The following is a 13,282-nucleotide window of genomic DNA, read 5'->3' as shown; positions in this document are numbered from 1 at the left end:
TGTCATGGTCTTCCACGATGGTTTTCTATCCCTTGAGCTACTTTGAGAACCACTATCACTGGTCCAACTTAAACCTCTCTGCTGAAATTCTAGCTCGATTTCCCCTTTCTAACCTTCGGTGCAGCTGGGGAACAGCTGGCTACCATACTTATAATAACCCTCCTCATACTGTACTTGAAGATTGCCATTAAATCACCCCTCAAATTTCTCTTCTTCAGGCTAAGTAATCCCAATTCCTTGAAACTTTCATCATCAGTCCTTTAATCATTTTCATTACTATCCTCTGGAACCTTTCCAATTCCTCTTCATTTAGTCCTAAACTTGAACCAGGGGGAAAAAAAAGTATTATGTTTAGGGGGCCTACTTGTTATAAAGGTTTCATATTCAGCCCTGGCCAGAACTTCATTTGAAAATTCTCTCTCTCTGAGTTCTCTTAACATGCATAAACCAAGTAGTTAAAAACAGTCTAAAGCTGCCACCATGATCTTTTTGAGAGTTAACTAGAAAATCCAACAAAACGGTAAGGGAGGTGACAGTGGAGCATTATGCCAACACATTGATGGGCTCTTCTGGATATAGAGAGAAAGCAATTAATAATAAAAGTCTATTCATCAAGGCAACAGGCATAGCTGGATCTATACCTGAGACTTGAGGCTTGGCCAAAGCCTGCTCAACTCTTCTCTCCCTCGGTTCCTCCTCCTCTCAAAAATGCAGAGGCCAAGTCCCGAGTCTCAGGTGTGTATATCCTGCTATGGTCCAAATAATCTATTTCTTTCAACTTCACAAAAAATTGGTGAAGTTGAAAAAGAAACGGGTTGTTTGGACCCTCAGCCAGTTCCTTCCACAAACTTGGTCCCCTCCTAGTTTCCTGTATTTTTTCCAGAATAATTTTTCCCAAATAACTTTGATGTCACTGCACAGAGCTCATTCTGGGCTCATTCTGCCCAAATCCTGCTTTCTGTAGGCAGCAGTTCTGGGGGAGAGTCAACAGTCCCCCTAGAGATAGGGATCAAAGCAGGTGTCTGCAGGGAGAGGGACACTCCTCTGGCCACTTCTTCTGTTTGTTTGATCTTGAAGGGATTTGGCCTCCTTCCCTGCAGCGAACTCAGAGCTGAACTGTGTGCCAAGAAGAGGCTAGGTCAGCCTTCTTTCTGGGAGCTGAGCCTTCTCTGAGGTCACAGCTGGCATGCGGGTCTGTATGAAGGGGTGTTTTCCTCCTGGTTCTAGTTTGGTTGCTAGGGCTGCTGGCAACTACCTGTTTAGCTGGAAGGTGACTTTGAACTGTTTCATGACTACAGTTGTCTTAAGTATTTTACACCATAATTTTTTCCTCCAGTTTGGTCTATGGCTGCAACAATATGGAAACTCTAATAAAGGGCTTATGAACAATAACAAGATGTCTGTGTGGCTGTGCTTTTAAAGAAGAAGAGTCATGAGCGAGTAATGTACCATTCTGACAGAAAAGAGGCCCCTAACATCCGCACGATGTAGTAGTTGTTGAAAAATCGCATTTACCATTTCTGCCACAGAATGTGATCTTCCAGATGTGGAAGATGAGAACTTTAAGAGCTGCCCTGTGAAACCTAACCTCTAAAGATACACACACAAGAAAATGTGGACTGCTTTTTAATAGAAACTGTAAAATTTGATGGCAATTAAGTATCTTAATACTAATAGAAGGATGTGATTCTATACACCGTTTACACTGATTTATTGTGGGAAAAAATAAGATTGGTTTTCTTGGCAATAATTCAGTGGATATCATTCTGGAAGTGGCTCTTCTAAATTTCTTCAACTCTTTTCTGGGAAAACTTTTATCATCTTTACTCTGCAGCCAGGCGTGACTCAGGGAGCGTGTACCAAGGTGACTCAGATACACCTACCTCTACACAGGGTGTACTAACAGCAACTATTTAAAATAAACATTATTAGCACGAATCAAAGTAAACAAACTGTATACATGTTAATTAAAATTAATAATTTATAGTAAAACTTGAGACAAGTGAAAACTACTTGCCTTTATTGAAGAAGCAGTGCTAATATTGTTTATAGCATTGTTCATCAACAGTAAACTGGTGTTAAATAATAGATGCATTCATTCAATACATTTTTACTGAGCACTTTCCAATGGGCTATGCTCAAATAACTGGACACCAGAAAAATGTTTTGTATTGTCTGTCTACTGTAGGCATATAAGAAATGCCTACTGCCCGCATTTGTTACAATGATGTGCAAGGGTCCTTTTCCCTGGATGGTAATTTGGACTTAAAACAGGCAGGAGGTGGCCCAGTGAGGAAAGCCCAGGTTTAGAGTCCACAGAGCTGGACAAAAATCTATTCATCCCACTGTTGGGAACGGCACACTAAACCCCTCTGGGCACACTTACTTCCTCATGGGCTAAGGTATCACAGACCTCTGTCAGGGTATGTGAGAGGTAAAGGAGAGAGAAGCCTGACAGGAAGTGACTAGTAAATTTTTAATTTCCCCTTGAATTGTTTTATAATGTGTTAGAAAACATGTTTTGTCCAGTGCAAAAAATATCTTGTTTATATATTGCCTTGTAGCCATAGAACATGTGAGCTTATTTCTGCCTAGGGAAGCAGTGGGTAACAGGACTAAGCACTCTGTTTTGGAGTCAGGACCGTGGAAGTACTTGTACCAAAGGGGCAGAGTTTGGATTTATTGGGTCATCTATACTGATGTGTTCATATAAATATTTTTCTTAATACATAATAGCTTGGGATGTTACCAGCTAAATTATTAAATTTTTGATCCCCACTAAATAAGTGGGAGAAATTGGTAGAAAAATGTATTTGCCAGATGGAATGAGAACACTGCATACAAATAGATGTCATCACACATCATTTTAACGGTTTTCTCTGTAGTCACAGTGGAATTTGTAGACTTGTCATTTTCTCTTCTCCATCTACAACTTGTCTCAGAATCTGAAATCAGTGGAATCACTGAATTATATTCTACACCATAGTGATTTTTTTTTCCCCAACAGGAAGATGTATGAGGCAACCAAAGTAAAACAGATCCCCACAAGCTGGCCTGGTTGTCATTACAGGTCCTTTCAAAGTTAGTTCAGACTCCCACTGCTCAACTGGAGGATGGCAACAATGGCTTTAGAGTCTCGCCTGCCCTCCACGCTCAGCCCTGGAGACAGCCTTCAGCACTGCACAAAGCCAGGGCTGTGCAGTGCTCACTGCAGGGCTCACTAAAGCTCAGAGGTGCTTTGTGAGCAATCTCATCTGCTCGCCACATGCTGGCATCTTGTATAGGCTTTGCCTGCTTTGCTTCTCATGTTCCAATTAGCTGGGGCTGATCTTTCCTCAGTGCCTGGTCCTACAGAGTGCAAACCCATTCAGGCAGCCCTTACGAAAACCACCTGGCTTTCAAGAGCTTTCGACTTGAATGAAAGACAATATCATGGCCACTGCAACTTTTATACTCAGATCTGTTTAGATTGTCTCTGTTCTTTCCCAGGCCTCTGCTCCCTAGAACAGCATCTCTCAGACTGGATGATGAGATCTTTAGCTGGTAGGGATGAGGATGTCAAGGAAGTGCAGAGTCTCAAGGAGGCCATGGTTAATTGGGAAGGGGCAGGCACTGCAAACTACAAATCACGTGAATGAGATGAGACGTGCTGTCCTCTCCCAGCATTTGGGATTAACTATTTTAATAAAGGGATGCATTTAATAAAGGGTGTGTGTGAGTGTGCACACATGCACACACATGCACACATACACAAGACTTAAGAAGGGGAGGACAACAAAAAAAAATCAAGATAAAAGTATTAATACCCTTACATTAGGCCTGTGATTTGTGATAACATTGTGCCAGCTAGTGGCAGAATCCACCATGAGACTCAGTGCTGAAAGGGTAGCTGGTTCTAAGCAATCTGTGTGCACTGTTCACTCTGACTGCTCTCTGTGTGTGTGTGTGTGCATGTGCACGCACAAGTTAAAGTCTCTGCCTATCAATAGAAAAAGAGGGAATCCTCCCTAACTCATTTTATGAGGCCAGCATCATCCTGATACCAAAGCCGCGCAGAGACACAACCAAAAAAGAGAATTTTAGACCAATATCCTTGATAAACACTGATGCGAAAATCCTCAATAAAATACTGGCAAACCGAATCCAGCAGCACATCAAAAAGCTTATCCACCACGATCAAGTGGGCTTCATCCCTGGGATGCAAGGCTGGTTCAATATACGCAAATCAATATATGTAATCCAGCATATAAACAAAACCAAAGACAAAAACCACATGATTATCTCCATAGATGCAGAAAAGGCCTTTGACAAAATTCAACAACGCTTCATGCTAAAAACTCTCAATAAATTAGGTATTGATGGGACGTATCTCAAAATAATAAGAGCTATCCATGACAAACCCACAGCCAATATCATACTGTATGGGCAAAAACTGGAAGCATTCCCTTTGAAAACTGGCACAAGACAGGGATGCCCTCTCTCACCGCTCCTATTCAACATAGTGTTGGAAGTTCTGACCAGGGCAATTAGGCAGGAGAAGGAAATAAAGGGTATTCAATTAGGAAAAGAGGAAGTCAAATTGTCCCTGTTTGCAGACGACATGATTGTATATCTAGAAAACCCCATTGTCTCAGCCCAAAATCTCCTTAAGCTGATAAGCAACTTCAGCAAAGTCTCAGGATACAAAATCAATGTACAAAAATCACAAGCATTCTTATACACCAATAACAGACAGAGAGCCAAATCATGAGTGATTCACATGCTTCAAAGAGAATAAAATACCTAGGAATCCACCTTACAAGGAACGTGAAGGACCTCTTCAAGGAGAACTACAAACCACTGCTCAATGAAATAAAAGAGGATACAAACAAATGGAAGAACATTCCATGCTCATGGGTAGGAAGAATCAATATCATGAAAATGGCCATACTGCCCAAGGTAGTTTATAGATTCAATGCCATCCCCATCAAGCTACCAATGACTTTCTTCACAGAATTGGAAAAAACTACTTTAAAGTTCAAATGGAACCAAAAAACAGCCCGCATCGCCAAGTCAATCCTAAGACAAAAGAACAAAGCTGGAGGCATCATGCTACCGGACTTCAAACTATACTACAAGGCTACAGTAACCAAAACAGCATGATACTGGTACCAAAACAGAGATATAGATCAATGGAACAGAACAGAGCCCTCAGAAATAATGCCACATATCTACAACTATCTGATCTTTGACAAACCTGAGAAAAACAAGCAATGGGGAAAGGATTCCCTATTTAATAAATGGTGCTGGGAAAACTGGCTAGCCATATGTAGAAAGCTGAAACTGGATCCCTTCCTTACACCTTATACAAAAATCAATTCAAGATGGATTAAAGACTTAAACGTTAGACCTAAAACCATAAAAACCCTAGAAGAAAACCTAGGCATTACCATTCAACACATAGGCACGGGCAAGGACTTCATGTCTAAAACACCAAAAGCAATGGCAACAAAAGCCAAAACTGACAAATGGGATCTAATTAAACTAAAGAGCTTCTGTACAGCAAAAGAAACTACCATCAGAGTGAACAGGCAACCCACAAAATGGGAGAAAATTTTTGCAACCTACTCATCTGACAAAGGGCTAATATCCAGAATCTACAATGAACTCCAACAAATTTACAAGAAAAAAACAAACAACCCCATCAAAAAGTGGGTGAAGGATATGAACAGACACTTCTCAACAGAAGACATTTATGCAGCCAAAAAACACATGAAAAAATGCTCACCATCACCGGCCATCAGAGAAATGCAAATCAAAACCACAATGAGATATCATCTCACACCAGTTAGAATGGCAATCATTAAAAAGTCAGGAAACAACAGGTGCTGGAGAGGATGTGGAGAAATAGGAACACTTTTACACTGTTGGTGGGACTGTAAACTAGTTCAACCATTGTGGAAGTCAGTGTGGCGATTCCTCAGGGATCTAGAACTAGAAATACCATTGGACCCAGCCATCCCATTACTGGGTATATACCCAAAGGACTATAAATCATGCTGCTATAAAGACACATGCACACGTATGTTGATTGCGGCACTATTCACAATAGCAAAGACTTGGAACCAACCCAAATGTCCAACAATGATAGACTGGATGAAGAAAATGTGGCACATATACAGCATGGAATACTATGCAGCCATAAAAAATGATGAGTTCATGTCCTTTGTAGGGACATGGATGAAATTGGAAATCATCATTCTCAGTAAACTATCGCAAGAACAAAAAACCAAGCACTGCATATTCTCACTCATAGGTGGGAATTGAACAATGAGAACACATGGACACAAGAAGGGGAACATCACACTCTGGGGACTGTTGTGGGGTGGGGGGAGGGGGGAGGGATAGCACTGGGAGATATACCTAATGCTAGATGACGAGTTAGTGGGTGCAGCGCACCAGGATGTCACATGTATACATATGTAACTAACCAGCACATTGTGCACATATACCCTAAAACTTAAAGTATAATAACAAAAATAAATAAATAAAAATAAAGTCTCTGCCTAGATATGGAGATTTTGGGGTTGGACAGAGCTTTTCCATTTCACCCTCCTTGGTCCTACTACAAATTGGTGTGGTGGAAGGATAGATTTCTCTCCACTCCCACCCTTCCCTGCAACTTGAATATTGACGCTAAAGGGCTCCAGAAAACTACCTTTCCAGCAGCATATACCAAAACCTCCACATAGAATGAGGCAGTTGGAAACCACTCAAACTGCCTCAAGTAGGAAATTCAGTTTCAAAAATGCCATCCTCACTCCCTACTAGTTTTGGAGGCATCCCAATTTCCTGTCTTCTACACCTGCAATCTGAGTGGTGAAGTGGCTGTTCAAGAGCAGGTAGCAAGGGCAGAGTTCTTATTCCAGGAGGTTTTGTCTTCTAATACCTGCTTGCCTGAGAACAGACTACATTTTCTCATAGAATATTCCAGTAACTGCATCTGTAGAAGTGAAACTGAGGTGTCTCCGTGAAGTTTATTGACATCATGAAGGGCTCCATTGCCACTCTGTCATCCAAAGGGATTCTACCTCGACAGACTAATTTATTTTAGGAGATGGGGTCTCGCTATGTTGCCCAGGCTGGACTCAATCTCCTGGGCTCACACAATCCTCCACCTCAGCCTCCCAAGAAGCTGGTATTACAGGTGTGCACCACCCCACCCAGCTTGACGAACTGATGTTCAAGTTAGCTATGGTATCCTCTCCCCTCCTTGACGATGAATCAAGAGCAGCTTGAATTTGTTTAAACCCTAGGGGCCATCCTATTGCTCCCTTGGCTAAATAATTAATAGACCTAGTAGGGCCTCCCACAATTTTGTTCTGAATAAATCTTTAGAGTAACCTAATGTCATTTAAAACTACTGGCCACTACAATCCTAGCACTTTGGGAGGCTGAGGCAGGTGGATCACTTGAGGTCAGGAGTTCGAGACCAGCCTGGCCAACATGATGAAACCCCGTCTCTACTAAAAATGAAAAAATTAGCTAGGTGTGCTAGTGAGTGCCTATAATCCCAGTTACTAGGGAGGCTGAGGCAGGAGAATCGCTTGAACCTGGGAGGCAGAGGTTGCAGTGAGCCGAGATCGTGCCACTGTACTCCAGCCTGGGTTACAGAGCAAGACTCTGTCTCAACAAAATAAATAAATAAATAAATAAATAAATAAATAAATAAATAAATATAAATAAATAAAATTACATTATGATAGAATGAAGCATCATTATGCTCCTGTTCATATGCCACCACTTCTCTAATTACCATGTGTTAGGAGAATCTTGGGAACGTCTCTTCTACACACCTGCTGTTTGTCTGGGGTCTTAAATCATCCAGTCTACTGCTCACACATAACATGTAGCCTACCTGAGTGACAGCAACCCCTTTCTGAGTAGCCCCGACCAGCACCTCTCTGAAAGTGTGGGAAGACCTTCCAGAGGAGCTGTGGGGTGGAGTGCAGAGCCCCAGCACTGGTCTTTTTGCCAGGTAGCCCAACTGCTTAATTTCTGAGACTCACTTTTCCAAGACTCAGGCCTGCTCTGAATCTTAAGCCTACTTCCCGCTGCTGTCACATGTTCAGGGCTGTCATCTGTAACCCGATGAACATAGGTTACTGGGGCTTCCTTCACAATTGGCCTATAGATGCTAGGCAGTGTGCTCAACACCTGAAACCTACTTCGCTTGGTCCCCAGCAACCCTATGGCATAGGTTCCATCCTTATGCCCATTCTACCAGATATACCCAGAAAACAAATAACTTCTCTAGGTTACACAGGTAAAGGCAGTGGAACTGAGAACTAGAACCCAAGTTGGTTTAATTGCAAAGCCCATGCTGTCAAGTAGTTGTGCTGGTTAATCCTGTAGCGGCAGCTACAGTTGGTGATTTTCACTAAAACATTGAATAACATCAGTATCAATGACAGGGTTCTCTGTCTTTCAGGAGTTAAAGTCTGTTATGCCATGTCAAATGGTAGCAAGAAAAAAAATGCTAAAATAGACATTAAAACTGTGATGATGAAACAGTGAGACCAATTTAAAAAATAGAATTTACACAGCCAAATGAATTCTTTCAAAGTATAGTACTGAAAGCACAGCCATGATTTCATTGTTCAAAGCATTTTTTCGATTACTATTTATGCAGCATCAATGCCTGTTTACAAGAAAATTAGTCTCATAAAATTATAGCCACACCTTATACTTTTGGTAGACTTAATGAGTTACTTAGGTTGAAATGTTAAAGGGATTAAAATCAAGGTGGGGACAAGACAAAAGCTTGTTTCAAATATGTGAACGGTATAACTCACAAAGAGAAAGCATAATTAGTGTATGTTGTTGTATAAGCCGTGACTAACATAGTGGCTGTAACCTCTCCAATGATGACTGGTTGAATCTCAAATGGGTTTCTGAAAGCTGATGCGTTAGTCAAAACACTTACTATTAACGGAACCCAGTGAAGAGTCATTTTTTTTTTTTCTTATTTTTGAGACAGAGTCTTGCTCTGTTGTCCAGGCTGGAGTGCCATGGTGCCATCTCAGCTCACTGCAACCTCTGCCTCCTGGGTTCAAGCGATTCTCCTGCCTCAGCCTTCTGAGTAGCTGGGATTACAGGTGCCCGCCACAACGCCTGGCTAATTTTTTGTATTTTCAGTAGAGACAGGGTTTCACTATGTTGACCAGGCTGGTCTCAAACTCCTGACCTCATGATCTGCCCCCCTCGGCCTCCCAAACTGCTGGTATTACAGGCATGAGCCACTGCACCCAGCTGAGAGTATTTTCTAACATCGGATTTGTTCATAGTAGTTTCCGAGTTCCAAGACATGGTTCCACCTACCCCCACGCTGTGTCATTGAAGTTCCCAAAGTGGAAATACGCTTTACAATTGATGTCAGAAAAAGTTAACCATTTTCCCCAGAAAAACTACTATTAACAGTGAATCTTAAGAACATGAAAGGGCCATGATTTTCATTTTACAAGGATATCTTAGAGTTAAAACGATCCTTCAGAGAACTCCATTTTACTAAACAGAATTGAAGTCTAGGTGATGGCTATCAGAGGCTCACCATCTTTTTCAGCAAGTAATCTCATAAGTTGCCTGGTTTTCTTTTTAATCTCAAACTTTCACTTGTATTATAGGTAAATAAAAATATCACTGGCCGGGCGCAGTAGCCCACGCCTGTAATCCCAGCACTTCAGGAGGCTGAGGTGGGTGGGTCACGAGGTCAGGAGTTTGAGACCAGCCTGACCAACGTGGTGAAACCCCGTCTCTACTAAAAATATAAAAATTAGCTGGGCGTGGTGATGTGTGCCTGTAATCTCAGCTACTCGGGAGGCTGAGGCAGGAGAATCGCTTGAACTCAGGAGGTGGAGGTTGCAGTGAGCTGAGATTGCACCACTGCACTTCAGCCTAGGTGACAGAGCGAGACTCCATCTCAAAAAACAAATAAATAAATAAAAATATCACTAAGGGGAAGCATAGGAGAGAGGAAAAAAAGTGGCCAGGTACGGTGGCTCATGCCTGTAATCCCAGCACTTTGGGAGGCTGAGGCAGGCAAATCATGAGGTCAGGAGTTCAAGACCAAACTGGCCAGCAATGGTGAAACCCCGTCTCTATTAAAACTATAAAAAATTAGCCAGGCATGGTGGCACACGCCTGTAGTCCCACCTACTCGGGAGGCTGAGGCAGGAGAATTGCTTGAACCTGGCAGGTGGAGGTTGCAGTGAGCCAAGATTGCAACACTGCACTCCAGACTGGGTGACAGAGCAAGACTCCATCTCAAAAAAAAAAAAAAAAAGTATCCTCTTGACCTAAAACTTGGTCTTTACTTTCAAGTGTCATAAAAGATTCATGACGGTTAGGAGGCAAGTTTGGGGAGGTGAGGAGAACCAAGAGCAGTGACACCAGGCCCAGCAGCACTGCCAGGACCCACCCTCCCTCTTGAACAAGTGCTGCCAAAACACAGTGGAGGATGATGCAAGGCACCTGAGGCTCTCACTGAGGCTCAGTTCTTAACCACAGACTGAAGCAAACAGCAGCAGCGGGCCTATATTTGGAAGCAGAGAACCTGACTGACATGACCTTCCCTCCCCCCGCCCCAAGAGCTCTCCGTGGCAAGCAGCTACGTTCACCTGAGAACGCAGAGACATGGAGTTGGGAAAGAAAAAGCTACTCCCTCACCTCCCATGTCTAAAGGAAGGATGTTCAAAATCCCTTCCTGGTCCCAAACATGGTGCATGGAAAATATTTTTTGAAAACGATAAAAGGATATTGAGAGGCTAGGCCTTTTGACTATTTGGTAGGCTTAAAGTGTATTTTAAAATGCCAGCCAGAAAGACTGCTGCAGCCCCTACCTTCTCATCCCGGCAGTCTGATAGTTGCATTGCTGAGTTACATCTTTCCTGGAATTCAGTCGTCAAGAAAGAACCCTGCCATTTCCAGGACAAGGGCCTGCATCCTATGGGGACTCTGGTGAGACAGTAAGGAAGTGAAGCCCCCACTTAGGCCCAGGGCTCATGCCAAAGGTCAAGAGCCAGCCTGAGAGAGCAGGGAGCTGTCAGACCACAAGGGTAACCTTTAGCGATGGAAATGCGGGTGGCCTCACAGGTGCTTCCTTTGGTTCGTTAGGCAGCATTTTATAAGAATAACCTAAAAGTGTCCTACCCAGGTTCTATGTGCGGTACAAATGCACCGATGTATTTATTTTCCCACTATGTTATAGATTCAAAATTTTTAAAATTAATAAGCTCCCTTTTATCAGTCATAAAATGAAGAAAAAAAATCTCTCGACTATTAGACCTATGACCCAGAACACCAAACAAGGATGCCCATTTTAGGGAGAGTCCTGTCTGAAACTTTGGATCGGAGATTTTCAAATGGGCTATTTTGTACTTAATTTTATCAAAACCTAGTTCTAGTCTAGGCTCTGTGACAAAATATCTAGTGACTTTGGGCACATCCCTTAAGCTTTCTGCTAATGAGGCTATTGGACCTCAGGATTTCTGATGTCTTTCCAACTCCAAAATTCTATCTTGGAAGACACTTTCTTAAGCCAATGATTAAAAGAAGCTTACGTTACACTATTTCACTTTGTTGGCAAAGAAGAAACAGATGTTCCTTAAAAATTGTTCTCTGTGCCCTTATTACTGCTTTCCTGGTAAGAAATGTGGCAGCGACGGCCACAGGCAGGTTTTACACAAATGCCTTGTCCTGCCATTCCCTCCCCGTCACTCCCACTTTAAAAATTAACAGCAGGTCAAAGAAGAGGAGAAATAGCTTCTGCCTAAATTACCAACTTTTACTTTTATAATCATTTGAGTGTATTACAATTTTATATTATACATTTTTTTCAATTCAAATTTTCAGACTGAAACATTGTTAGTTTAGTAGAGTCAATTTATAGGCAATTTGCAACAGTGATTTCTCATGGAAAAAAGACACAGACAGACAGTAATCATTCAGATCTGTGGAACTGAATGACCATGAAAACCGACCTCCTGCAAACCATGCAAACAGAGATATGCTGACCCATTCTGCAGCAGCATCTTCACGACGAGCTGAATAAAGACACATCTTATGTCATGCCCAAAATGTAGGGCAAGACTCAAAGCTGCAGGTAGTAAAATGTTCTCATAAAGGCAAGATCCAGGTGCTGCTCGCTGCAGTGCTTCACAGACTATACCACTTGCTTGCCAGTGGCTTGTGACTCTCCCACGCAGCAACAGTGAGCATGGTGCACTCGCACTCTCAGAGGAAGTACTTTCCCGTTGATGAGAGAAGGAATCCAGGCAATTCTTCACAAAAATGACAAGGTTCAAAAAACATGTTTGCTCCAAGGCACCAAGGGTGTAAAGCTGTTTAGAAAATACACAGAAATGAACAGACTAAAAAAGGGAATTATTTCTTAATGGAGAATCTATTACTGCTGTAACTGGTGTAATAATCACTTCGATAGATTACAATCAAAATGCACATTTATTAAACTGTGCTGTGTGAGGGAATGTCTGACCAAAGAGCATTCCCACAGGCACTCGGGGCACTGGCTGGAAAGCGCTCTCAGGTGTTCTTCTCAGAGCCGGAGAAGCTGCACATCACTTGTATTTGTAAAATCCTTCTCCAGTCTTCTTGCCGAACTTGTTCTCTGCTACCAGCTTATTTAAGGATGGGCTGGGCTGATGTAATGGGTTCTCTGCATCCATTTCATGCCACCCTATTGAGCGGAGGGAAGAGAACTCAGGATGAAGTGCTGGGTTTATTTTTACATCTTGGCATTTCCAAGGACAAGTCTGGAGGCCTGCCTCTGATGTGGGAGAGCCCCCCAGGCATGGCGCCCCTCCGGCCACCACTGCAGAGGCACCAAGGAAGGCTGTGCTGGTGCAGCCACATCAGCCCCAAAGCTGCTGCACTGCCACCCACCTGTGCTGCCTGAAGCCTGGCCCTACTATGGTCCTCCTGCTTATCCAGTGTCTTCTCAGAAATCACTAAGGCCAAAGGCCCAAGTACACTGATAGAAGCCATTAATTTGCTGGTTGGATTCATCACTGGCACAGTTAACTTTCAGAATACACGTTAAAAAATCTGCATTCCTGCCATTGGTATTTTGCATCCACATAAGATTCAAAATTTAATTCTTCAACTAGCATTCTGTGAAACTTGGGAACAGATAGCTACATTCAACTTCAGTAGTCCAGTTTTAATTATTATTTTTACCCTGTCTTCAGAGCTTTTACATTACAATGGATATATTTTTTGAAATGGA

At 42.5% G+C, this 13,282-nt stretch overlaps 1 protein-coding gene across 3 annotated transcripts in view; it reads right to left on the bottom strand.

Moving 5' to 3' along the window:
- Window positions 1-11,800: 11,800 nt before the first annotated feature.
- Window positions 11,801-13,282, bottom strand: part of HADH (hydroxyacyl-CoA dehydrogenase) — a 45,358-nt gene continuing 43,876 nt past the window's right edge. For 2 of the 3 annotated variants that reach the window (XM_001135650.6, XM_054683257.1), the window contains exon 8: window positions 11,801-12,733. In XM_001135650.6, the coding sequence (XP_001135650.3) occupies window positions 12,615-12,733 (119 nt within the window). In that variant the 3' untranslated portion in view covers window positions 11,801-12,614. The remainder of the gene's footprint in view (window positions 12,734-13,282) is intronic. The other variant, XM_054683256.2, reaches the window with a different exon arrangement.

This window comes from Pan troglodytes, chromosome 3, assembly GCF_028858775.2.
Source record: "Pan troglodytes isolate AG18354 chromosome 3, NHGRI_mPanTro3-v2.0_pri, whole genome shotgun sequence".
NCBI lineage: Eukaryota > Metazoa > Chordata > Mammalia > Primates > Hominidae > Pan > Pan troglodytes.
The sequence above is the reverse complement of the archived record's forward strand: the minus strand, read 5'-3'. Positions and strand labels throughout refer to the sequence as shown.